Here is a 27,846-nt window from a genome sequence, read left to right as displayed (position 1 = left end):
GAAAAACACCAAAGTATAGCTTGCCTTTTTGTGGGAAAGACTTGGAGAATTCACCATCTTCCTCATTTTACTGAGAACACAGACCCTGGAGGAAGGGATTAAATGTTGACACTAATACATTCATCCTCATAGAAAATTCCAGATTCCTCAGTTACTTATTTTCATCAAACAAAGGTTGATTAGCAACTAGGCTGAGTACAGCCTGTCTTCTGTGGCGCCAAGAGAAATTGTATCCCCCAAGCAAAAAGGAAAACAATGGAGTGAGTTGGAAATGAGAAAGAAAAGAAAACATGGTCCCCTTTTGTGACGAATGTGGACTTCACAAAGAAAAAGATGCAACAAGGCAGAGAACATTAGTTGTCAGAAGTCAAGCGGAGACTCCTACAGAAGGAGGTGAGACCATGGGAAGACTATAGGTCCCAGGGTCCTGATGTAGAATGGGGATGGAGCAGAAGGAGCCGGCCATATTGTGGTGCAATTCAGTCAAATTCTCCACAGAAATACTTAGTAATTAAAAAAATTAAGTGAAGAGGGCTAATGAAGGGATTGTTTCAAAAGTGTGGAAGGAGTTAAGGGATAAACAAGGAAGGATGAAGCACCAGGGAACCATGGAAAACCCTTTATTTCCCCAAGGCTTGGAGGGGCAAGGGAGGTGTCTTAGTTTGAGCTCTTCTAGAAACAAGTACTGAGACAAGAATTCCAGGGTGAAAAGTTTACATAGTAGGCGAAGAAAACGCCAGTAGGGACACAGGAAAATGAGACAGGGAAGGAACATCTATCATTAACGTGCATCTAGCCAGTGATCACAGTAGGCAATGGAACTCACCACCACAGCACACTGTGGGATGCGGTACAAAGCATAAGCCATAGGATCATCCACTCTAGCCCAAAGATCCACTGTGACCCTGAGCAGACCCAGGCACGGTATGGAGAGCATCCTCAAGAAGGAATGACCCAGCCTGGAGTGTTGGAGCCCAAACAGGGTGAAAAGGGAATCCATGGCGTGGGAGAGCCCAGCAAGAGGAGATACAGTGCCACCTGGGCAAAGTGGGTAACAGGAATGGGCAGCCTGGAATGAGAAGTCAGAGCAGAGGCAGAGAGAGGAGAGAACCATGTGGGGAAGGAGTGAGGAAGAAGATGGGAGGTGAATTTCATACTAGGGGATTGATTAAATAATGAATGTAGTAAGGATCTAAGAGTGAGCTTTCTCACTGTCAGAAGAAGGATAAATAAAAGAAACGGATAAGTCTGGAATGAATCACCATGTAGTATTGCATCGGAATTAATGGCTTGGGTGTGAACTCATGGATTTCTTGGTAGGATACACAAATATATAGGCAGACTAATGTGTATGTGGATACATATAAACACACATTTACATCTACTTATACATATCATATATAAATACATATTTGTATTCACACATACACATATATGCACACACATTTACATCTGCATTTATATTTTACATATATTTATCTATCTATCTGGATAGATATCTATCCCCAGTTCTGTCCACCCATGGGACCTAGGAGCAGTGAGATTCCAATAGCAATGGGCAGGACTAATGCCTAGGTCTTGGCTTCTAAAACCATCTCTCAAAGAAACTGGGGCTCTTGGAGAAGCAGCTGATTCCAGCACTGGGACAGTGAAAGCTCAAGCTGAGGCTGGACTAGCTCGTTCTGCCAGAAAGCAAAAGAGTGCTGAAAGAACATTGGGGACACAGTGCAACAACACAAGACCCAGTTGAAATGGACTCCTGCTGGCCAAGGATGGGGCAATTTCAGTATGAAAACAGAATAATGACAGTAACAAATTTTTATCTATTGAATAAAGCAGGATGCCATGATGCCATACCGATATAAATGAATAAATAAGTTAAAATTTTCAGAAGGAACAGAAGATTTACAAAGTTTCAAAATACTTTCCCATAAAATATTTATTAAAATATAAAGGGGACAAGAGTTACTTTGCAGTGGAGAAGGTTGACACACACCACCTTAGTCAAGTGATTACAGTGAACATTATCAGTAATGTAACAAATCAGAACTGTGGGCTGCCTGATAGGAAGCCAATAAGCCAGTGCAATGTCACTTCTGTGTTATTTCTGCCAAAGATGAAGAACCTGATTTTAATCATGAAGAAACATCAGACTGACCCAAACAAGGGATGTTCTACAAAACAACTGCTTCTAATCTTCAAAAGTGTCAAGGCCATGAAGTCTAAACTGAGAAACTGTCCAGACTGGACACTACAGAGACATATCAACTAAATGCACAGGGCTAATGTTGAAGGCGCTCTGAGGATTGGATGGTAGCAATGTATCAATGTTAATTTTCTGAAGGCTATATTATAGTTAGGAAGGACAGTGTTCTTGTTTGTAAAAAATACCATTCAGAAGTGACAGGACATTCGATCAGAAACTTACTCAGGAAAAGAATAGTCCTTTTGCTGTGCTTCCAACTGTTTTATAGGTTTGTGGCTATTTCAAAATTAAAAAAAAAAAAAAGAAAATGAAGAAAGTAACTGTTCCAAGCAATATAACTATCTTCAAGTACAATATCAACTTTGTACATGCTAGCTAAGGTAATCAATTCCCTACTCCCCCCAAGAAAACACAGTGAGGTATTTCCAGTTGCTGAATATCAAATGTTTATTCTTTCCCTTCTTACTACTGCTAAAATCTCTTTGATAAGTGACTCCTCTTAAAACCGGATTTGATTTCACAGAAATTTTGTCCTTTAATAATTCATCTTGAAACGTCTCATGCTGGGGATGAAGATGTGTCAAGGCATAGCTTGGACAACCAGGCCAGGTTGGCCACCGTGAAGGCTCTCCTCCCCATACCTCAGCCCACACACAGAAACCTGCAAACAACTCAGGGAACACCTGTGCAAAGCCAGCAGGTTGTCCAAGTCAGCTGAAAACAGAACACCATACTAGATTCAAATTACAAGTTCAGTACTGTACTGTACACATCCAGCATTACACATGCTTAAGATAATATAAGTATGCATAATGACACATTAGGTCTCACTTGTAAACTATAAGCACACAGTTACAAAATGTTAAACTACAACATAATCCCAATTTACCTAAAGTTACAAATGTTGTTGCGTACACATTGGCTGCTTCAGAAGCCTTGGGCATGCAGACAGGAAGTAGAGAAAATATTCCAGCTAAGAATAATCACATTCCATGTATTTAAGAATCTTTCTAGCCAAATCACCTTCTAAAGAAGGCTATCTTGAAGGGCCAGGGCCAATTTCCAGGCTGTGTGGTTTTAGGAGAGGGAATTGTGCCCTGAAACATATGTGCTCTTCACAGATCCTGGAATTATGAATGCAGGTAGACCCACTGTGATTCCCAGGGTGACTTCAGCCTCTGAGAGCAAGAATACCTAGTGGCCCCTGGCTCAGGGGAGTCTCTCAACCCTGGAATCCCACCCAGATCTGGAGGGCTGCTCCAGGCTGATGGGGACCATTTTGACCTGTCAAGCCCAGAGGCACCATGGGTATAGTCTGACAGCAACCTACAGTAACTGCAGCTTTCAGGCTAAATGAATATTCTGCTCTACCCCAGGAGAATGCTTGCCCATTAAAGATGATTTTGTTTGCAATTTTAATACGATCTACAAAAAGAGCTAAACTTATAATTAATAGCACCATGAAAACATAGATAATGGTAGAAAATAGGATAATAAAATAAATTTGTTTTCAATTCTGGGCAATGTTTCCCACCACTTACATGAAAAAGTAAACCATTTTAACTGAATTTGAGAAAAGAATATGTCTTTCTGGAGCAAAAATATTCTTGTAGGGAGAAGACAGCCAAATATATTCATTATGAATTTTATATACATATGTGTGTATATATGTATGCACAGATATATAAAACTATTGAGCAGCACAGGAAAGAATGTAAGACATAGCTCTCTATTGAGAGCGGCTGTTGGGCTGTCAAGCAGTCATGTAGAAGTATTTTTAAAAAGAAAACTGAGGGCACAAGAAAGCATCTAAAGTCTTGGTAAAATGGTCAACTGGGGTTCAGCAATTGAAGGAGAGTACTGCGTATGTACTAATGTACAGTTCACATCAACATCTCAGAAATAAAATAGCTCCAGCTTTGTAGCATCTCCCTTGACTGTGTGATTAAAAGAGGAATGCTCATCCCTACAGAAAGAAGAGGTAGTATGATAGTGAAATGCGGACAGATGCTGGTCCTTGGCTGCTCGTTTGCTTTGCAGATTCAGTACCTCTGGCATCTTTAAAACATATTTTTGTAAATGTGTTTGTTTTACTGGCTGGTGCACTGCTAGGAGCAGATGTGGAGACAGGGATTCCACTCCCAGTGAGGTCTATTTGTTGAGCACACAGGAGCTGGGCTTTCTCTAAAGCTGGTTTCAAGAGGGTGTTTGTTTTGAGAGGACTCAGCAGTACCAAGGCAGTCTGTTAAAATCCCCATTGACTGATACAGTCACTCGTCCAGATTGAACAAAACACCAGCAGAAGATGTATGTAGTTAAATCAAGTCAGACTCTCTGTGGTCCAGGAAATAAGAGAATCTTGCACTTCAAGTTGTGGAAAACTGGCCAACGTTGTTCATGCCTGGGTGCCAGAGTTCCAGATTATACGGTCACATCTGTAACAAAAATTTAGCATAAATTCTCTAAATGCTCTCCATGTGTGAGTTCCCTACAAGAAGCTTTCCCCCTTTCCATTGCCTTTCATACACACACACATACACACACACACACACATACACACACACACACACACACACACACACCATGCAACCTTGTCTTTATGCTCCAAGACCCAGCACCAGTTCCCCATTTCCAAAGAAGTTTAACTCCTGACTCCCATAACAGACATTATCTGAACTCATCACTTTGAAACTGTCCACCTCTGATTTCAGCTGCTGCTGGGGCAGAAAGCTCTGCAAGGGCTAACTGTTCTAGAACAACAGCCCCACTGCATTTCACTGCTTTTCTGCCCCGGACTTTCGCTGAAGACTCATCCCAAGTAGGCTCATCCCAAATAGAGGCACAGCTCAGGGATGCGAGAAAGCTAATGCCCCCCGCAGGCAACCCCAAATCAGTGAGGATGGAGCCAGTGGTTGCCATCCTTCAGGAGAATAGTTCTGGGCAGCATCTGTACACTTCTCAGAGGTCCAATGAAGTCAGGCCTCTGTGGCCTGGAGTTGAGACCTTGATAATAATGTGCCCTTCATTTGCTTCTCTTTGTTAGCTGTCTCACTCTCCCTATCCCCTCACCCCTTCTTCCTGGGATCACCTCCCAAATAAACTACTTGCACCCAAGTCCTTATTCAGGTTCTGCTTGTGGGGATCCACACAGACAGAACACATTAAGCAAAGAGATCGAGAGATCATATTTTTTCAACGGCAAAGTAATGAAATACAAGCTCTTTGCAAGTGTCAAAGCTATGGTATTAACTATCTAGGGAACCAAAAGAATCACTGAACACTTTGGGCAACAATTTCTGTCATCTAAAAAATGAATGTGAACTCAAGGAGCCTTTTTAGCTCCCAAACCATGCTATAATTCCATGACAATGCAAGCTATGTGTGTCCCCTTTAGACAGTCTGTAGCCACTGAGGGGTGGAAAAATGCAGTGTCTTCTGTCTCATTACATATCGCACATCATTCCAACCTCAAGGGTATAAGACATGAATTTTCCACAATGGAAGCTTCAAACTTTCTGGGTGCTCCTCAAACTTGGCAACTTTCAGTTTTCTGACTCTTAACACAAAAGGTCAAATTCCCACGTTACTGAGACTTCTAAAGCCATTCAAGTTCTCTAAACCTGCACACTCTTGACATCAAAATAACCAAATATCTTCAGCAATTTCTCCTTCTTCCCTCTAGCAGCACCAGCGCAGATCTCTTTTCCTAATCTCAGTCCAAAATTAGCATACGTCTGTCCAAATTCCCCAGAGTGCCTCACTCAGTAACTCACACTTCACTGATGATCAATAAACGCTCATCGAATGACTGAATAAAACCTTCAACAAAAAACACTTAGAACCATCCCAACTTTTGAAACATCAATTGGAAGATTGCCTTGATACAATGGTGGCTTATGAACTGTTTGTGTGTTTAGTTTCAGTAGTGACTTACAAACCTATTGCTTGTTTGTTTTCAATATACTGCAGAAAATATAAATCTAGTTAAAGTGAAAAATCCAGATTTTCACAGAAAATACTAGAATTAGGCCTTGGAGATGTTTTCCTTTCTTAAAAAAAAAAAAAAAATTAACATTGCAGGCTTACTGTGAAGAAAGCTCTTCCCTACCCAAACCCCCAAATGGAGTCATACCTGTGAGTCTAGATTTTTTGGCTGTGTTCACTGCTCTCATGAACATGTATTCACCGTTAGGGTCGTGCACGCTGGATGAATACTTCTGAAAGAAAAAGCCAGAAACATGCTCTGTCATCTTTTCTTCTCCATCTCTTTGTTTTTTGACTGTTTTCTATTCTTCGTTGAAGTGGTATGTGACAAAAACATGGTAATGTGACTTAGGTTCCTGGCTTTAGGCTAAGTAGGAAAACAATATGAAACAGGCTTTATGTAAAAAGAGCTTTCTACTGAACTTTCTTCCTCATTTTTGCCATTATTGTTTCTTTCCCAATAGACTTAGATCATGGGCCCATCTCATTCTCTTCCTTCTTTATGTCTCCCACAGATATACACTGGCCAATGACCACACCGTGGATATACTTGAGTACTAGCATACTCGCGTAATATGCAGAGTGGTGTCAGTTCTTTGATTGAGAACCTGTAATGTGAGAGATCAAAAAGAATATCCCCCAGCACAGGGAGATTTTTGTTGTAGTCATTGTTGTTTATCTTTCTAAATAGCTCCTCAGTGGTTTTCTTTAAAAGCAAGGAGTCTAATAACTTACCATGTAAAGAAGTTGTCAGTTTCCTTCTCAGCTACAATTGACACCTTAGAAGGATTTCTTGCTGACTGTTTTTAACTTACCAGCGAAGCAAAACTTATAACTAATTGTTTCATCTCTGCCCTGCCTCTCAGGAACCTTAGATTCAAATTTGCAGCCCACGCATAATAATTTTTTAAAAATCAGAGGCATCTATTTTTATGTTTTAACCTTCCTCCTGACCTTTAGTCTTCTCTTGGCCTCAATTTCCTCATCTAGTTTGAACAATAATAATGATAACATAAGTCTCTGTAAGCCATCAAGTCAAGTCTTCTTTGGAATGTGTGGGCTATAAAACAAATAAATAACTTCTGTTCCAAGTGATTAGTTTAATTAGTAGGTATGTCTTGGGGGGAAGGAATTGTCTCCCTGTTGGTCAAACTACTCTGACAAGAGCCATGCATACTTTTGATGAGGAAATAATCACTGATGTACATCAGTAAAGCAGATACAAGGAAAGATAGAAATTGCTTACCTTTTTTGTAAGCCAACAAATAAGTATGCATCCAAAAATGCAGACAACAACAAAGGTTGCACATCCTATGGGTAACCAGAACTTCAGTTGGCAACAAAGTTGTGATTCTGGATTGGAAAAAAAGGTATGTTAGTGAAAAATTCTGAGAATCAAATCTCTTCTTTCAGTGCTGAACCAAGAGTTCTCTTACCAAATTTAAAAGAGCTATTTAATCAAATGAAGCTTTTTCTTTACTATAGTCGTGAAATCCAGTAAGTGGGCAAGTTATTAGACTAACATCATCTCAGTATTATGACAAGGATCCAGGAACTAAAACTTAAAAGATTATGCATATAATGTATTTACAAATGTGGTTAATAGAAAGGGCTTTTCTGCCTATATTTTTATAAAAGAGGTAGTAGTAAAAGTAATGTTATAAAACTATGATTTTCAATCATCACACTTCATTCCACAAACACAGTACAAAACCAAACCTTAAATCTTAGGTGAATAGAGATAATACCCATTATTAAGCCATGAGTTTAAGTATTTGTCTTAATGTTTTTCCCGATTTTTAATAGCATATGTGTTTAAAAGGCAATATGATCTATTTCTGACTTAGCAGTCTATGGGATTACATTGCATATTGCTGAATAATACTAATTATGATTAATAGTAAATCATCACCCGTATGTCTTCATTATAAATGATTGCCATCAACTGCATCTAAGTGAACTTCAACACAAAAGATATTTATTTGTCTAAGTGTTTTCATTAGTGAGAAAAGTTGTCAAAACATATATATACTCTTAAGTTTGGAAGATGAAAGCAATGTCTTACCATAAATATGCAAATATCCTCCCGTAAGAGTTACTTTAAAAGGAGGAGGATCAAAAATTGATAGGTTGCAGAAGTAATAGTTGGCATGAGAACGGTCCAAGTTATATAGAAAAAAAGAGACACTGTTGTTGGATAACTGAGAATGGCAGAATTTCAGACTCTTAATGGACACTGTGTTTCCACTTCCTTTTGTCTTAGTGAGATCGCAGAGTATTTGCCCCCCTTTCAGCAACTGCATTTTAAATTGCTGGACAATGTCAGGATATTTGCATAAAATTTGTACACCTCCGTTGTGAAATATAAACATCTCATAATTGGCAGAACCATTGATTTCTCCTGCATAAAAAGAAAGAAAAAAAAGCAAAAGTGACATTTTATAAATATGTTGCCCTAATAATTATATTTTAACATAAAAGTAATTTATTTTATGCATAAAGTCATCTCTGTTGCACCAAAATGAAACAGCTTCACATTCTCCCTCTACCCCTCAAGAAAGAACGTAAGATAAAACTGTCCTAGAGAAAAAAAGAATCCTAACCAGAAACTCACTTGTCATATGTGAATATAGAATATACTAAATATTAAATAATATATTTACATAGTATGAATGAATCAAACAGGTATGGTCTCTGTCCTTTAGTAGCTTTCATATTGGAGGCAGATGGTAAAGGAATAAATATGTAGTAATGCACCATAATTTGTGATAGGAATGGAGTACTATTTAAATAAAGGTGGTAGGGTCAGGTGGGTTATAATTTGGATTATAGAATCAGAAAATGCCACCTTGAGGAAGTGAGTTTTAAAATTAGAATTACAGAATTGGTAGCACTTAGCCAAACAGAGAGATATGGGAAAAGTTGAAGTTTAGGAAAAACTTCATTTATTAGTAGGTATGTCTTGGGGAGAAGGAATTGTCTAGCTGTTGATCAAATTACTCTGACAAGAACCATGTGCACTTTTGATGAGTAAATAATCTCTGATGTACATCAGTAAAGCAGATACAAGGAAAAATAGAAATTGCTCACTTTGTAAAAGTACAAAGTAGTTTAAAAATGAATAATTGTATATATAATATATGTTATATGTATGTATATTATATATTATGTATTAAAATATATGTATTATAGGTATATGTATACTACAATATATACAGACTATGTGTGTATTTGTATACAAACAATTGTGTACATATACATACATCTATACACACATACATTATTCTTCCTGCTGGAGAGTAAAAGAACAGACTAATCATTTTCAAATGATAGAAATGTATTTTCTCCAAACCTCATCCACTGAGAACCGAATCAAGACCTGATAATAAATATAAAGTCCCAGATTTTTGTTTATTTTTTCACCCTCTTTTCTTTTTTCTTTTCCTTTCTTTTCTTTTCAGAGAAAAGGTTTTACTCTGTTTCCCAGGCTACAGCGCAGTGGCATGATCCTAGCTCATTGTAGCCTCCACTTCCTAGGCTCAAGGGACCCTCCTGCCTCAGCCTTCCAAGAAGCCGGGAATACAGGCACACGCCACCATATCTGGCTATTTTTGAAAAAGAAATTTTGTAGAGATAGGTCTCACTATGTTGCCCAGGCTGGTCTTGAACTCCTGGCCTCAAGCAATCCTCCTGTCTCAGCCTCTTAAAGTGCTGGGATTACAGACGTGAACTACCATGCCCAGTCCCACTTTTTCATTTTCTGAAATAAATTTATGCTTATCGGAAGCCAAGGTTGTTTTTGCAAGCTACACAGGAATCACAGAACGAAAAAACTGAAATCGCCTTGGCCTGGTGGTTGCAGATTCTGAGTTATTAGACTATAAATTCAAACTGCTCATTGCCTTCCCTTTCTTTTTGTTTTATTTTCCTTTTTAATATGACAATTTTTCATGCTGAAATTGTTTAGGAAAATGATTAGCATGCTGGTTTTTTCATAAGTTTTGAAATCTTGGTCTTTGTTCTTGAGAAAACTATAGAAGTGCAAAAAAAATTTAAGGAGAAAAATTACCTAGTTCTACAGTGAAATAGAAATACTCTTTGTATATTTTTGCTCCTTATCTTTCAGAAACATACTTATTATTTATAGCAAACATGTTATTTTGTGTTCTGCTATTGTTATTTTATGTCATAAGCATTTCATTTTTTACATAGTCACCATAATTATCCTTTTTGAGGACTATATTATTGGCCCAAATGTTAATCTATCATAATTTGTTAAACTAAAATACTAATGTTGGATATTGGGATTATTTTCAGCATTTTGCTTTTATGTAAATATTATGACATTTGGTCAAAATGTTTAAAAGTTAAAATAATATGTATTGCTATTTTGCTTTCTGAAATTTGTAACAGGATTAGCATTATGCAGGAGGGGCTATTTGTCACACCTCTATGTACACTAGTTGTCTTAATTTTATTTAAGATTCACAATTACTTATTTTCTTAATATCCCTAGGCTTCAATTTATATTTCCCCTATATATCTTCAATTTGGGTGATTTGATTGTGAAAATAAACACAAGTGTTCTAGTCTTCAGTTATAGTAGTCCCTATTATTCAAACTAATTCTCACACCAAAACAGCCAAAAATGTTGAACAAATGTCCAAAAATATTATTAAAAGCGTTAAAGAGTGACACAAAGGAGGAGAAATTACCTGGCTAAATTTGAAGAGAGAACCAGAACCCCGAGAGACAAGCAAAGCTTGGAAGCTGCTTTTACTCTGAAAGCATTGCTGTTCTTTCAAATTCAAACTTTTGTTTTTATGTCTTAGCTCCCAGAATCTGCAGAGTGAAAGATCTAGCAGAAAACTCTCTTCCCAGTAAATTGGAATCCCAAAGAGTTACATGCTTGGAGCACAGGTAAACCAGAAATAAACCAGACCTCACTCAGATTAGATGGTCTAGAAAAATCTTCTGGATTTCAGTGGTCTAGAAAATCTCAATCTTTGAATTTTCTTTAAGGAGATTTGCATTATTATTACCCTTCAGCTTTTGAAACTAAAAATGCAAACTATTACAAGAAGAAAAGGTTGACATCCTAGGCCTCAAAAAATTTCCTACAAATAATATTCACATTCAATGGCAAATGCATCATAAAAATAATGAGACATACAAGAAAACAAGGTAACAACAGAAACAACAAACTACAAAAACAAACTCACGATTTATATATTTGAATTATCAGGTCCCCAAGACAAAGTAATTGAGCTTATTATGCTTAAGCAAATAAAAGAAAAACTTGTAATAATATCTGTAGTACATAGGAAAATTTAAGTCAACTAATTTGAAAAAGAACCTGCAAGAATCGGCCAAAAAAAAATGCACTAACTGAGATTTAAAACTCAATAGAGAGGTTTAATATATATCAGACAGAGTTAAAGAGAAAATTGGTGAGCCAGCAGATAGGTTGGAAAAATTAGTTAGAACCCAATCACACTCCACAGATTCAAGAATCCCAACAATTCACAAGCATATTTTTTAAAAGTATGCACACCTACATGTATCTTAGTGAAAATCCTAAAAGCAGCCAGAGAAAAGAGACTGATTACCTTCCAAGGAGCAACTATCAGACTGTTTCAGCATCAACAATAAGAGCCCTGATATGGAGGAATTATAACATATACCTCCAATGTGCTAAAAGATACATCTGTCAATATAGAGCACATTGTCTAGAAAGATAGTGAAGGTATATGTAATTTGAAACTTTTCTAAGTGAAGTATACATGTTGTGGTTTCTTCCATAATTACTAAAAAATAGAAATAGTTAATATAATCTGAATTAGTATCACAAAATTCAGCCTAAAGGTTTTATCTAAAGAGGGAGAAAGAGTTGGAATCAGAAGGAAACAGGGGTGCTGACAATCTTGTATTTCTTGACATGTGGTGATTATGAGGGTGAGGTAGTATGCTTTAGCACTATTCATTAAATTTTACATTTTTTTTCACTTTTCTATATGGATGTTTTGTTTTATAATAACAAGTATTTTTAAAAGCATACAGAAGGAAAATAATACTTGCTTCGTTTTAAAAACTGGAGGGAACAATGTAAACAACAGGCAAAGAAAAAAACTGTTGGCATGAGAACAGGTGCAGTCTACATTAGATAAAAACGTAGGGTATTTTGCTTGGGGCCTTATTTGCCTGACAGTAAAATATGAAATATGTTGCCCCACTGTTGCTTTGATGTGTATGTCTCTACCGTCTGCTGCAGAAGATAAAATCAGTGGACTGGTTCTCAGTTCCTTTAGACATGTTCACAAAAAAATTTCCCAGAGTCTTTAGAATGGCAGTAAGAAAACCACAAAGATCTTGGAGCCAAAGTGTCTGTGGTCACTATGTATACCAGACATAGATGCATTGTCTTCTACTTCTGAAGATGATTTTGTCAGCAGATTTTTCCCCCATTGTGCCCACACTGTGGCAAACACAAGAGGACATGAATGGTTGGCAGTGCAGTGTGGTGGAAGTGCATTGCAGTGGCTCCCAAGGAAACCAGAGGCAAATTCTGGCACTAGTAAGGCTCTGTGGCTAGGGTGCCTCTGTGGAATTCAGCCTCCTCCTCCGTGAAATAAGGAAGTGAAACAAAAACATCGTAATGTTCTTTCTAACACTTGCTTTCTCTGGATTCAGGATCAGAATACAACCAGATAAGACCACAAACAACTGAGAGAGCTAATTCTTTGCTGTTGGGTGAGTCCTCCACAGGGAAAACAATGTTCCTGTTAACCACTTTCAGTCTCAATATCATAATGGGCTATTCCAGAAAGTCAGAATAAATTAAAATAAAGAAGACTATCTTTCTTGCCCACAAAAGTATTTAGGTAGGACTAGGAATGCTGTGCCTCAATTTTTCTTGAATGGCATGTTGAGAGTGTTTGCCACTGACATCAGCTGAAGATTTCAAAGTATCTTTCTATTGGACACTCTGCTTTTTTGTTTTGTTTTGTTTTGTTTTGTTTTGAGACAGTCTTGTTCTGTCACCAGCAGGCTACAGTGCAGTGGTGCAATCTCAGCTCACTACAACCTCTGCCTCCTAGGTTCAAGCAATTCTCCTGCCTCAGCTTCCCAGGTAGCTGGGACTACAGGCACGTGCCACCATGCCGAGCTAATTTTTGTATTTTTAGTAGAGACGGGATTTCACCATGTTGGCCAGGATGGTCTCAATCTCTTGACCTCATGATCCACCCACTTTGGCCTCCCAAAGTGCTGGGATTACAGGCGTGAGCCACTGCGCCTAGCCTGGACACTCTTAATTATTCATTTTATTATTTTTAATTTAAAAACTACCTGGATCACCTATTTATTATGAAATGTAGTTATCAGAAGACTGACTTCAGTTTCCACATATCCAGTGTTTAAACTTTCCATCTGGAAAACCACTTGGCAGCTCTAAGTCTGCAGTTTGAATGTTTTTAACTATAGGATTTAATTAATTACTTCGTAACTATTTTGGCAGATATAGAACAGATATGCTTGCTATAACTTGAACGTTTATCCCCCTCAGACTGACACTCATATTGAAAATTAATCTCCAGTGTAATAGAATTGGGAGATGGGGCCTTTAAGAAATGATTGGCAGAACCCTCATGAAGAGCTTAATCCAATTCATGGCTTAATGGGTTAACAGATTAATAGGTTATCACAGGAGTGGGTTAATTATCATGAGAGTTAGTATGTTATAAACAGCCAGATTGGCTGTCTCTCAAGAACCTCCTCATCATGTAATCCTCTGTAATGCCTTGGGCCTCTGATGAGTGTCCCCACCAGCAAGAGAAGGCCCTCACCAAATTTCACCCCTAGGCCTCAGCCTAGACCTAGGTCCCTAGACCCCTAGACTTAGGCCCCAGCCTCCAGAACTGTAAGAAATACATTTATTTTCTTTATAAATTACCCAGTCTCCAGTATTCAGTGATGGCAACAGAAAATGGACTAAAACAATGCTCAAAGGACAAATTACAAATTCTTCTTAGCCTTTGGTAACATTTGAAAATAGTATTAAAGGAGACTGCCCCTCATAACCATGACTAAAGCATTTAATGGATAGACAATTTAAGGAAGATCTGAATACGTCAGATTCTTATAACTGCAAAAACAGCTAGGATCTTTTCTCCATCCTTCTTGGATGTTCTTATCTCCAAGTCTAATACTCAATCTGGAATGCTAGTATGATAGCACCAATTTCATAGATAGTGTCTGTTATGATTGGTGCGGTGTCAAATCTATTTGGTCAATTCTGTTGCCATGCCAGTAGTTAAAAATTGTGAGTGTTTCCCTTACCAATCTCTCTCTTCTTGTTCTTTCTTCCTTTTTTTCATGTTTTCTTTTCTTCTCATACCACCTTTAATATAAAATCTTCTCCAAAATATCCTCTCTCACAGTGTCTTTGATATGCTCCTCCTACTTCCTAACATACCATTTCCATTGTCAATAAATTTCATCAACACTGTTCATGTTTCAGGCATCCTATAAACACCCTCAGCTTTACACCTTTTGTTTCCTGTAACATGATTCAACCTCTTCTCAGCATCATACACAGTCAGACCTGGTGACCTCTTTTGTGTACATACAGACAACCAAAGGCCCAGACAGATTAAATTATTTGCCCGAGGTCACACAGCTTCCTGGGTGCGTGAAAGATTTTTGGCTCAATCCACAGTCAAAGTGTCACCAGCAACAACAGAAGTATAATAAAAGCAGGCAACCACAGGAAGCTAGACAGTGGTCACTAACAACTGAGTTACAGGACCACTGCTAAAATCTGTGTGCAGGAAGAACACCTAATTTCCTGCACCTCTGTTTTATGTCCAACAGAATCCATCCACTTCTCCTCCATCTCAGCTTCAACTGGTCCAAACCATTGTCACCTCTCCCTGGGACTACAAGAACTTCCTAACTACAAAAGCTTCTGCTTTTACTCTTGCCCATTTACAATCCATTCTCCACAGAGAAACCAGAATGACCTTCTTACATACATAATCCAATAGAGTCATTGTTCTGCTTATAAAATCTCCAGGGGCTTCTCATTTCACTTACAGTAAAATCTAACTCCTTACCCTGGTTTCCCATGACTTACATGACCTGTCCTACCTCTCCCCATTTTATACCAGTCACACACTACACCACAGTCACACTGCCCTTCTTTCTGTTCCTCAAACACACAAAGCTGGTTCCCAGGGCTTTTAATTTGTCTTTTCTCCACCTAGAGCATTCTCTTTGATTTTTACATGGCTGCTTCTTTATCATCGTTCAAGAGTAATGACACTTCTTCAGTGACCACTGGCCACCCAATCTAAAGAATATATCCTGGTCATTGTCTAGTATGTTAGCTGAGATAAAGCATTTATCACTGTCTGAAATTATCTGGTTTATCTGATTGTTTTCTTCTTCATTGTCTGGCTACTACACTCCAATGTAAGCTTTAAAATCAGGGACCTTGTTGGTCTTATTCACAAATCCATCCCAAGTATCTACAATAATACCTGGTATGTTGTAAGCTGCAATCAGTTATTTATTGGATGGATGAAAGCGTGGTTGGATGGGTGAACAAATGAATATGTAGACGGTGACATTTTAAATCTGAGGAGATGAAGCATAAGATTTATAATATAAGAGCCAAAAGGGTTTCTAGAAATGACAAGTTAAACCTTTCATTTTGCATTTTCCATTTGCATTTATCAAATTAAACTAGAGCCAGAAAAGGTGAATATCTTGCCCAGGATTACATAGCTCATAGCTGGGACATGATTCCAGAGTTAGCTACGATATGCCATGTTGCTTTTCTTCTGGAAACAAGTACATGAAGATACACAATCATGCATACAAGACACTACCCAAACTGAGATGTCATGTTATAATGGAAATTATCTGTCTGAGCTTTAAAGAAAAACTTTCTTTACCTACAAATATCCACTGGGCTCATAAATACTTATTTAGATAACTGATGATTATCTTGGCTCTTATATGTCTATGGAGGGCAGGACAACTTTGTTCCATCCAAGTGAGAAACAAACCTGGTTGCTAACTTGGATGTCCCAAAGTGCAGCCATTACATTTGCCCAATATATGGCCAGGACAAGAACCCCTGGACCAATGGTTGTTCTAATATACCAAGGTGTTTTATAAACACAGCATGTTAGTGATCTGTGATATAAACATCATCCTATATCTTTTAGCACTTAATATGTTACCAAAAACACAAAAAGAAATGTGTGGTCTTGGATCCTGGCGATGAGTCTTAAAATCTGAATATTAAACATGAGGGTCTGTTTTACTACCATATCTGTTTACTTTTTATTGGAAACCCTAGATTATAATCAGTCTAGAGAACAGGTACTATATTTTCTTCATCACATAGAGTACTGTGTCTAACAGGGCATATTCTTCCCAATCGAGGCTCAAGTCTGTTAACTGCTGCTAACAATAATTTTTATAGGCTGGGTGTGGTGACTCATGCCTGTAATCCCAGTACTGTGGGAGGCCGAGGCGGGAGGATCACGAGGTCAAAAGATCGAGACCATCCTAGCTAACACAGTGAAACCCCACCTCTACTAAAAATACAAAAAATTAGCTGGGCGTGGTGGCATGCGCTACTCAGGAGGCTGAGGCAGGAGAATCGCTTGAACCTGGGAGTTGGAGGTTGCAGTGAGCCGAGATCACACTACTGCACTCCAGCCTGGCAACAGAGCAAGACTCCATCTCAAAATATAATAATAATAATAATAATTTTATAATATTACTGTTGATATCAATAGACTAATGTTTTCAAGAGTAAAATAAAAATCTTTATATTAAGTGATCTCTTTAGGTTTTCAAATTTTTTCCCTCTTTATAAAGCACAAGAACATTTTCATCTTCTTTTGGGGGACGATTAAGAAAATTTCTGAAGAAAAGGTCATTCACCTGAGAACTGCACTATAGTGCAGATGAGTTCATTTGCCAGTTGATGCTTTTAATATCTGAACTACTTCATTTCTCCAGGATAAGACGCTCTTGCCCAGACCCATCCTGCTGGGACTCTTTGCAAGCAGTTGTATTGTTCCTGGTTGAAAATCCTCTGGAGGAAACGTTTAAAGAATCCACTCAGTGCAGAGCGTGCAAGATGTCAGAAGTGTAATTTTATTTTCTTTAACTTAGACTTCTAACCACAAACCTCCACAAAGGTCTCAGAGTGATGGAAAGATAAGATCCCCTGAGTTTGTAATCATTGATAGTGCTTATTAAACATACTTTCTGTAATGAAACAATGATAAGTATTAGCTTAGCACAGCACATGAATGTGACACAAGAGGCAAAAGTCTAAAAATTGAAATGTTTATATTAGGTTTGAGTTACTTTTGATCTTTTACTAAGAAATCCTGGCATTTTTTTAAAAAGTGCTTCCTACTACTTTTCTCACCTTTCATAAAAGCAATGTCATGTCTTACAAGTCTACTAGCTAAAACTTTTAGAATCCTGGTTAGTAGATTTTTATATATGCATCATTTCTAAACTTACATTGCTATTCAAAGGCACCCATAATCTAAAGAAGCGACTGAGGCAAAGAAGAGAGAGAGGATAGACAAGATAAACCCGATCTAATCTAAATGCCTAACATTTGGAGGAAAAAAAAATGGGAAGTAGAAAAGTGAGGAGAAAAAGCCAAAACAGTACTCATGTATACACACACAATATGTGCATTGTTTTACTCTCCAAGGAACTCCACAGGGGGTACAAAACACCCTTTTGGTTCTCTAAGTGTATATAATAAGAAAAATGAAAGATTGATTTTCTCCTAGTTAAAACTGATTTCTTCATGAAAAATGAAAAAATCCCAGGGGTATTATAAAGCTTCATAGCAATATTCACAAAGTAATTAATTTGCAAACAAGTTGTTTTGTTAGTTACTTCTTTGCCTTTGATTTGAAACTATTGTACTAGGGAAATCATGAGATTAAATGAACCCAACTCTCTTCCACAGAGTGGGAGGGAGAGAAGATTTTCTCCACACCTCTGAATACCTACATTGCTTCCCATTGCTCAGCTACTGTGCAAAACTCCTTGGGCACATGGACAGGGTGTTCACTGCCTGAACTCATTTGCACCTATCGTTCCAGCTCTTATGTCTACCCCCAGGAGCCACATTTTCTCTCCAGCCCAAACTTCTAGTTCCTTGTTTCCAAATTCCTTTCAACATCACTATCTGGATATACCCTAACACATCAAGTGTAACCTTTCCAAACCGAGCTCAGTACAGTCATGCACTGCATAAATGACGTGTCAGTCAATGATGGACTGTATATGTGGCGGTCCCATAAGATTATATACTGTAATTTTTAATGTCCCTTTTATGTGTTTAGTTACACAAATATTTACCATTGTTCTACCATGACCTGCAATATTCAGTAGAGTAACATGCTGTACAGGTTAGTAGCCTAGAAGCAATAGGCTACTCCACATAGCCTAGGTAGTGCAGGTAGATGATGCCTACTCAATGGTCTCTAGACATCATCTACCATCTAGTAGTCTAGACTAGACATCATCTACCATCTAGTAGTCTAGACTAGACATCATCTACCATCTAGTAGTCTAGACAAGACATCATCTACCATCTAGTAGTCTAGACTAGACATCATCTACCATCTAGTAGTCTAGACTAGACATCATCTACCATCTAGTAGACATCATCATGTCAGTACACTCGATGATGTTCACACAACAAAATCACTAAGGACACATTTCTCAGAATGTATTCCCATCGTCAAGTGGCACATGACTGTATTCATTCACCAAACCCAAACCCTGTCTTTTCAGGGAGTCACTAGTCTGACCTTAGGAACCTCAGAGTCTTCCTCATTTCTTCCTCTCTCTGATTTTCATCATCCAATTGGTCACCAAGTCCAGTTGACTCCAGCTCATTAATATCTCTTAAATTCAGTTCTTTATCTCCATTCCCATTGCCAATCTGCACCTTTTTCATGTCTTCCCTTTATCTGTGGAAGCATCCTCTTGACTAGCCTTCTCAACACTGATCTCTCTCCTCCCCATCCTTCCTCCATGCTGCTCCCAAAATTATGTTTCAGAAAAGCATTTCACTCCCCAGTTTAAAAGTCTCTATTAGTGTTCTATTGCTTATAAGGTATTTTAAAATGTATATATCTGGCTTGACACAAAATGCTTTCACAATCTCATAGGCCATCTATTGAAGCCACACTGAATGTTTTGGCCATTTCTTTCACACTTCTGTTCTTTATTGCTCGAATATGCTTCACACTTCAATATTTCTGTTACCATAAACTAAAATATCTGATTACCCGTTAATCTGAGAAGAAATTATTATTCATTCTTCAAGAACCATTTTAAATGTCAACTTCTCTCTTGAGATATTTCCAAGACCACCAGACAAAGACTCTTATTTCTACGCTCCCCATAATACTTTGTTTAGGCCAGTATATTTTAGTGCATAGCATCTTGGATCATAACTATTTTTGTATGTCTTCCTCATTTAACCATGAGCTCCACAAAGATAAGGACTGCATTACAGTTGCCTAAACAATCCCAGGACCTTGAACATAGTGGAAGCTCAATCATATTAAATAAAAGAATTAATATTAATAGAATAATATAAAGGCTAAGCATGTTTGGCAAATATCTTTGTAATGGGCCAAGAAGAGGAGCAGGAAAAGTAGAGCAAGAGATCCCACAAGGCTCTTCAACATCCCCAAAAAAATCACACTAGTTCACCAGCAATAGATACAAATCAAGAAGAAATTCCTCATTTACCTGAAAAAGAATTCAGGATGTTAGTTATTAACCTCCTGAAGATTGGGAGATACTTATTTCCCAGTCAAAAAGAAAGACTCATGGGAAAGGGAGACCCTCCTCTCCCAAACACACACTGTGACTGGAGAAGCTGAAGGTCTGTTTGTGGAGAAGTTTCCGACTTTGTCTGGAGGTGAGTCAAGTTAGAGAGCCAAATGGAGCAAAATACAGGGGTAGAGGAAGCTGCAGAAAGGCTCTGGGAGCTCAGTGGGTCCCCAAACAGCCCATTCCTGCCTGACACCACAGGGATCCATCTGGAGGGTGGCCAGAGGAGCAGGAGTAAAACTCCACAGGGAGAAGGAATTCTCTGGCTGAACTCCGTAACTATTTGAACAGGGCAAGAAGTCTCCTGGCCTGAACTGGGGGAGGCCGTGAATCCAGCATGCAGATTTCACATGCAGGGGAAGAACTCAAGTCCTTTTCTTACACAGCTGGGAGGCAGAACGCCTTGGGCAAGTTTTCAAGCCAGTCTCACCCTCTGCCTGGAAACAGACTTGGAGCTGTTGAGGGAGGCATGGTTAGAGTGAGACCGGTCCTTCAGTTTGCCTGGGATCTGGGTGAGGCCTGTGACTGCCGGTTTTCCCCCACTTCCCTGAAAACCTGCATGACTCAGCAGAGATTGCCATAATCCTCCTAGGTACACAACTCCAGTGACCTGGGAATCTCACCCACATCCCCCACAGCAGCCACAGCAAGACCTGCTCAAGGACAGTCTGAGCTCAGACATGCCTAGCCCTGCCCCCACCTGATGGTTCTTCCCTACCCACCCTGGTTAGCAGAAGACAAAGGGCATGTAATCTTGGGAGTTCTAGGGCCCTGCCCACCACCAGACCCTCTCTATACTATTACAGCTGATGCTTTCTGGAAAGCGCCACCTCCTGGCAGAAGGCCAACCAGCACAAAAATAAGAGCATTAAACCACCAAAGTCAAAGGCCCTCATGGAGTCCATTGCACCCTTTGCCACCTCCACCAGAACAGGCACTGGTATCCGCGGCTGAGAGACCCACAGACAGTTCACATCACAGGAATCTGTGCAGACAACCCCCAGTACCAGCCCGGAGCCGGGTAGACTCACTGGGTAGCTAGATCCAGAAGACAGACAACAATCACTGCAGTTTGGCTCACTGGAAGCCATATACATAGGAAAAGGGGGAGAATACGACATCAAGGGAACACCCCGTGGGACAAAAAAATCTGAACAGCCTTCAGCCCTAGACCTTCCCTCTGACAGAGCCTACCCAAATGAGAAGGAACTAGAAAACCAACTCTGCTAATATGACAAAACAAGGCTCTTCAACATCCCCAAAACATCACACTAGTTCACCAGCAATGTGTCCAAACCAAGAAGAAATTCCTCATTTACCTGAAAAAGAATTCAAGAGGTTAGTTATTAAGCTAATCAGGGAGAGAACAGAGAAATGTGAAGCGCAATGCGAGGAAATCAAAAAAATGATACAAGAAGTGAAGGGAGAAATATTCAAGGAAATAGATAGCTTAAAGAAAAATCAATAACAATTTCAGGAAACTTTGTACACACTTTTAGCAATGCAAAATGCTCTGGAAAGTCTCAGCAATAGAATTGAGCCACTAGAAGAAAGAAATTCAGAGCTCGAAGACAAGGTCTTCGAATTAACCCAGTCCAACAAAAACAAAGACTAAAGAATAAGATAATGTGACACCAGGGTCCACACACTTACTTAATCTCTTCCCCAATAATCTAGTCCAACCCCCTCACTGTACTGAAACTCAAGCATCAGAGCTAAAGAGATTTGCTAAGAAATAAAAAAACAAAAAGAAGCTTTTAACATTAAGTTGGATACGAAAATGAATTTTAGGTATTTATTTTCCTTCTAGGTATATTGGATATATTATCACCCCTAATACTTAAAGTAGTATCCACATTGGTGCCACATATGTGTTCTGTGATTGAAAGGGTTATTATACATCAAAAAATTATTTTAAAGTGACTTAGATATGAAATTACATTGTACATAACACACTCATTTCCCTAGACATTTTCATTCATCAGCCATCATGTATTAAGCTGGGCTGTCATTGTACCTGGGTTCTTCTCTGATGAAGTCTAAATTCTTAATGATTTTCCCATCACTTATCTGCCTGTAGAAATGTACAGAAATGGATTCACATATAGAAGAAACTTTCATCATAATTAAATAAGTGAAAATAGGCACATCTGTGAGATTTTTGCATTAGTCCTAGATAGTGCAAAGTAAACAGAACTTTAACTGTGAGTGCAGTAGAGAGTTTGTTGTTGCTATTGTTGTTTTTGCATGAACAGATTCTTCGATGCAAAGTCCTAGGAGAACACAAACACAGGCTGTAAAAAAAATCTATTTATCAAATTCAAAAAAGTTACCTTTAAATGATCATTAATTGCTTATTGAAAGTGCTGTGTCTGTGTCAGCATGGCTCAAATAAACAGATCCTAACAGTACTTGTGGTCAACTGGATGGAAACTCCTGAGTCTATCACCCTGTTGGGGGACAACCTGTTTCTTTTTTTTCCTCAAGCAAAGTAGATATAAGCATCATTATGTTATATGTGACCCAGAAGGAAGTTCATATCCCCAATTTCTGACTCTCTAAACTTGCAAACTTTTACCTGTTTTGGTCAACCTTTCAGGCCAAACTAGTGAAAAAAAAAATCGTTTTTTGACTAACGCTTTCAATTTGTGTGCCATATCCCCTACATACTTAAGTTCCACTTTCCAAAATATAATTGTGAATTTTTATAAGAAGATTTCAAATGCCAAGTTTCTTATTTCACTTTGAATGGCCAAAAAGTGCCATTTGACAGACCTAGTTTATTAGAACAGCAGTAGTACTGAGGTGCTATTTACAGAGAAACTGTGACCTTTTCTTCAGTTATTGCAAGCTACAAACGATTATAAAATATGTTTTTAAAACTTTGCAAAGCCCAATAAGTCATTTTGCATATAAAACTCAATATTCTTAGAGTAGGGAAGCAGTATATGTTGTAGATTTTGCTGTTTACAACTGTGAATACTGGGATGAATTCTTTTAAGCCAAATAATGCTATGAATCTTACAGTGAGTAAAAATAAGAATTTCAGTCCCCCCTACATGCCTACATTTTGTTTCTACCAAGAAATGGGAATATGCTACTAGTAACTTAAAACTGAAATATCCATTTCATCTGAAGGAGTTGTGGTTAGCAAACAACAGCAAGTTGTGAAAGCCATTTTGTTCACAAATGATGAAAAAATAAAGGACTCAAGATCTTACATGAGAATAAGAGACATTTCTAGAAAGAGTGGGGAAAAAGAGGATAAGGTATGATTAAACAAATACTAGGAAAAAATGACTGAAATGAAGAATAAAGCTCGAGTCTAGAGATTGAAAAGCTTCACCCAGTCTTAAAAAAAAAATCAATAGAAGGGCTGGGCGCAGTGGTTCACGCCTGTAATCCCAGCACTTTGGAAGGCGGAGGCGGAGGTGGGCGGATCACGAGGTCGGGAGATTGAGACCATCCTGGCTAACACGGTGAAACCCCGTCTCTACTAAAAATACAAAAAAATTAGCCGGGTGTGGTGGCGGGCGCCTGTAGTCCCAGCTACTTGGGCGGCTGAAGCAGGAGAATGGCGTGAACCCGGGAAGTGGAGGCTGCAGTGAGTCGAGATTGCGCCACTGCACTCCAGCCTGGGCGACAGAGTGAGACTCCACCTCAAAAAAAAAAAAAAAAAATATATATATATATATATATGGAGAGAGAGAGAGAGAGAGAGAGAGAGAGAGAGAGAGAAACACACAGAGAGGGAAACAGAGGGAGAGAGTTACACATATCCTGGAGGAATTCCTGAATTCCAATATGGAAGTAAATAGCTTTTGAGATTATGAAATTCTAGAGATTTTTTTTTAATTACTTACAAAGGAATGAGAATTAGACTACCATGAAACTCTTCACCCACAACCCTAGAAGCCAGCAGATAGTGGAGGAATATCTGCAACCACTAAGATGAAAGGCTGCCACCCAGGACTCCTATTCCCAGGAAAGATATCAGTCACCCATCAAGGTAAAAGGAAGACACCCTTACTTGTGCTGGAATTCAGAGAGTTGGGGATATTTAAGGAAAATAAGAGAAATCTTCTGATCCTTAGATCAGAACAGATCACAAGACAGGAGCAGATGTCCAGAATGATGTTGTCACTGAACGTATGTGATGTAAGTGTTAAGAAAGGATTCTTGAAACAGAAGAGAAATACTGTAAGAGGAAACCTAGCAATGATCTGCCTCTATAGGTTTAAACTGTTTCCACAAAACCCATGTATGGAGCAGGGTGCACTCTGGGGGCAGTGTGAGAGTGGGAAAGGAAGAACATTCTTAAGTTCTCATATCAGTGCAGGGGATGGGGACTAGGCACATCAGACAAAGGCATTTTCATTATTTTCATACAACGATAAACAAGTAGACATTCAATTAAGATTCTCTGAACGTGATAATTACTTAGTAAATTAAGAACTGTAGTCGACCTTCCAAATTAATCGGAGGCAAAGAGGAGAGTCAAAAGAAATTTCATCACACCAACAAAAATAAAAGAGAAAAACAGGATACAACAAAGAAAAATAAGTAGTAAACAAACCTAGAAATAAAAACAGGTAGAGGCTTATGCTGACTGGCAATGGCCTGAATTCATCTATCAAAAGAAAAAATCGACAACTGGGATTTTTTTAAAAATCTAGCAAGAACGCTGGAAGGGGGCGCTTCCAGGAGATGACATTTCCTCAGTCCTGGAGAGGCTGAGAGGGGCTCCAAGGTCAGCCATCTTCACAGACTTCCCTCAGACGCTGGAGACACTGAGGGGCTCTTTTCCCGAGTGGAATTTAGGAATCACTAATGGAATGCCTCAGTGACAAAGGAAGGCTCAAAATGGCCTTGAGGGCTATCTTCCCAGCTTCCTCACAGAACACATCATAAGACATGAACGTTTGTTAGACACCCTCTGCCATCAGCCCTTCCTACTCTGGTGTATTATCCACACTGTTTTTAAAGTAATCTTTCTAAAACCAGAATTCATCCCATCACTCACCTGGTCCCTGTTGCCCATAAAGTCTACAAAGAGGGTCTCCAAAATGTAGTTAGATATTCACATTTTTCCTAGATATTTTTACAATTAAAAGCTTCCTATTGTTCCAAATTCATTAAAAAAAAAAAAAAGGCTTTGTTAAATTCTACATTGAGATCCATCAAAGACTGGAAATCACCAAGATTTCCATCCTTCTGTAATTCACACCAAATAACAAAGGTGATCAGAATCATTGAGATTTACGTTCCTTTAGATTTATGTTACGCCTCCACTACTTCAACACAGTTTACAAAGAATGTAGATGTTGGAGTCACAGTGGAGTTCTAATTTTGGTTCTGCCACCAATTACTATGTAACAAATCACTTAGCCTTTCCTGGTTGGAAATTCTTCAAACACTGACTAAAGGTAAGAAAGCCTACATCTTCAGGGCATGAGAAAGCCTACGTAAATTGAGAGGATTGAAAATACGACAGAGGACAAGCAAGTGCTTAGTTTACTTGAGTTTGGCTCTTTTTGTTTAGAGCTATTAAATGGCAGTTTCTGGATACATGCATTGTGGAGATATTTTGAATAGGATCGTTGTTAGTAGATTTATCGTTACCATTTAGCCACTCATGCCTCAGTTTTGCCACATGTCAAACAGGATGCCACGTCGCATGGTTGTCTTTATAATGAGAGTGAACATTGGCTGTATTCATTTAGAATATACTATGAATGTTATTCCAGAATACAAATTATTCACCAGCTTAATCTGGCAACTTGAAATAATCCTACCTAAGGCTGGATGTCACCTTCTACAGAACTGACACCAATGCTACTTTAATTCTCCTGAGCATAATACCACAACCAGAACTGCCCAAATTGGTTTGGCCTAGTGGAATGATTTTTATCAATACAAACAAACCCTTCCATGAATGGTACAAATGTTCCTGGAAGAATATCCAAAATCTTGAATATAGACCATATGGTCTGAATGGTCTGGCCTCTGCTTTCCTTTCCAGCCTCATCTTGGACCAACTTGGACCAGTTGGTCATCTTGGACCAAGTTCAGCCTCTCTGCTCAGGCACATCTGTCTGCCTTCTTCTAGTTCCCTAACCTTACCTCATTCCCTCCTGCCACAGGCTCTTTTGTACTTGTTCTTTCCACGGGATGGAATGTTCTTCCCTACCTTCACACCGTTCTCCTCATTGATTCCTACTTGTCCTTGAAATCTCTACTCAAGTGCCACTTGCACAGGAAACACTTCAATGAACCCTGCTCCTCAGCTCCACCTCCACACCCACCTAATCTAGTCAAGCTCCTTGTTACATTCCCTCATAGAATTAAGTTTTGCCTGTAATTATCATTAATCCATGGGATTATTTGATTAATATCTCTCTCCCTACCATGCAGTTACCTTCTGAAGAACAGGGGTTGACCTGGTTTTGCTCATCCTTGTACATACACCATCTGGCACAGTGCCCCATGCGACATGAGTAAATGGATGAATGAAGAATGAATACGAATTCCAGAGCTGCTCATGTCATTCATGCTGCTAAAGGACTTCATGAGATTCTAGAAAAGGCATAAACCAGCAAGTAGCCCAAAACTGTCCTTGGGCTCATTCTACATTCCTCAGTCCTCTTTACTTAACAGCACTTAACTCACTTTGAGCCAGCACAAGATGAAACATTTGATTTTTTTTTAATTTTTTGTAAAAACAGTAAAGTCTATTTTTTTACCACTGAAAAAATTATCCCTAGATAGGATCATACCTACTAAAAGTTCTGCCTTCACTTTTAGTTTATTTGATTATTTAAGTTATTTAATATAACTTCACTTTCCTTTTTTCAACCTCAAGCAGAGGGCTCAGTGTGAAAGAGAAAATAAAAGTAGTGCAAATTATACACAGTAAAAAGCAGCAGAAACACATATATTAACTTACACTGTATGTAGTATTATTTAAATTGTCCATATAGAGTCTGCTATATACCATTCAAGAGAAAGAATCAGGGACTCCAGAATGATCTTTTTTTTTTTTTTAAGGTCTACAGGGGCTAGGAAGTATTTTTACATTATCCTTTCCTCCTTGGCTTTTTAGGGTGAACTCTGATACTTAGTGTCAATAAAAACTCTATGGTACCCTGGACGTTTCAGATAACAGATCATCCAGGTAAGATTAAAATCAAAATCCTTCTTTTCAAAGCCTTCCCATTTTATCTTCTGGCACAGAAAGAATTCCCAGTCCAAATGCCAGAGCTATTTAATTTTCATTCTGTTGACACAAGTCATTTTGCCTTTCATCTTTCTGTAAGAACAGTAAGCCACTCTGCTACTTTATCCACTGACAGGTAACTCCAAGCAGGTGATTTAAAAATTTAATGGTCTGATGAAACACTTTTTTCATCTCAAGACACAGTATCAAAGGCAGCAATGCAAACTCAATGCCATCCACAGTGACATGAGTGACATGGTGCCCTTGGCCATATCCTCGGGCTGTTCTGAAACTATTCCTACTTTCAAAAACCAAAACCACTTTCTTTTGGGTGCATAATTTTTTACCTTTGCTTTTTCTTAATGTTTCCTTGAATTATAACTTAAGAAATGTTCAATAGGCCACTTACCTGTTAAAACTTTCATGTGCAAGCAGAAGAGAAAGAAATACCAGAGGCCTGACTTCATGTTTGCCAGAAACAGTTAACAGTCCTCGTGTTCAGTGTTAAAGCTGACAGTGAATTCAGGCTCTCAGTTGT

General features: G+C 38.6%; 1 protein-coding gene across 3 annotated transcripts; it reads right to left on the bottom strand.

The window, feature by feature from the left end:
• Window positions 1-1,456: 1,456 nt before the first annotated feature.
• Window positions 1,457-27,846, bottom strand: LOC105468052 (inducible T cell costimulator). Of its 3 annotated transcripts, none has more exons than XM_011717985.2 (5): window positions 26,216-27,705; window positions 8,256-8,591; window positions 7,437-7,543; window positions 6,339-6,423; window positions 1,457-4,641 (listed from the first exon to the last, which is right to left on the bottom strand). In XM_011717985.2, exons 2-5 carry the CDS (start codon window positions 8,560-8,562, stop codon window positions 4,628-4,630), a joined length of 513 nt encoding a protein of 170 aa, XP_011716287.1. In that variant the 5' UTR covers window positions 8,563-8,591; window positions 26,216-27,705; the 3' UTR covers window positions 1,457-4,627. The 3 variants fall into 3 exon arrangements, with proteins under 3 accessions (XP_011716287.1, XP_070929371.1, XP_011716285.1); XM_071073270.1 differs by lacking the exon at window positions 26,216-27,705 and adding an exon at window positions 17,150-23,707; XM_011717983.2 differs by lacking the exon at window positions 26,216-27,705 and adding an exon at window positions 27,718-27,846 and having other exon boundaries at window positions 1,458-4,641.

Source organism: Macaca nemestrina, chromosome 11 (genome assembly GCF_043159975.1).
Source record: "Macaca nemestrina isolate mMacNem1 chromosome 11, mMacNem.hap1, whole genome shotgun sequence".
In the NCBI taxonomy this organism is placed as follows: Eukaryota; Metazoa; Chordata; class Mammalia; order Primates; family Cercopithecidae; genus Macaca; species Macaca nemestrina.
This window is presented reverse-complemented; position numbering and strand designations above follow the sequence as displayed.

Bases quoted from the DNA above. Each gene is read 5' to 3' on its own strand.
- LOC105468052 (XM_011717983.2), bottom strand. From the start codon at position 27,775: ATGAAGTCAGGCCTCTGGTATTTCTTTCTCTTCTGCTTGCACATGAAA. The intron at 7,544-8,255 runs GTAAGACATTGC...TTTCCAATCCAG, and splicing joins AGGATATTTGCATATTTATG to AATCACAACTTTGTTGCCAA. The intron at 6,424-7,436 runs GTAAGCAATTTC...TTTTTCTTTCAG, and splicing joins TTTGTTGGCTTACAAAAAAG to AAGTATTCATCCAGCGTGCA.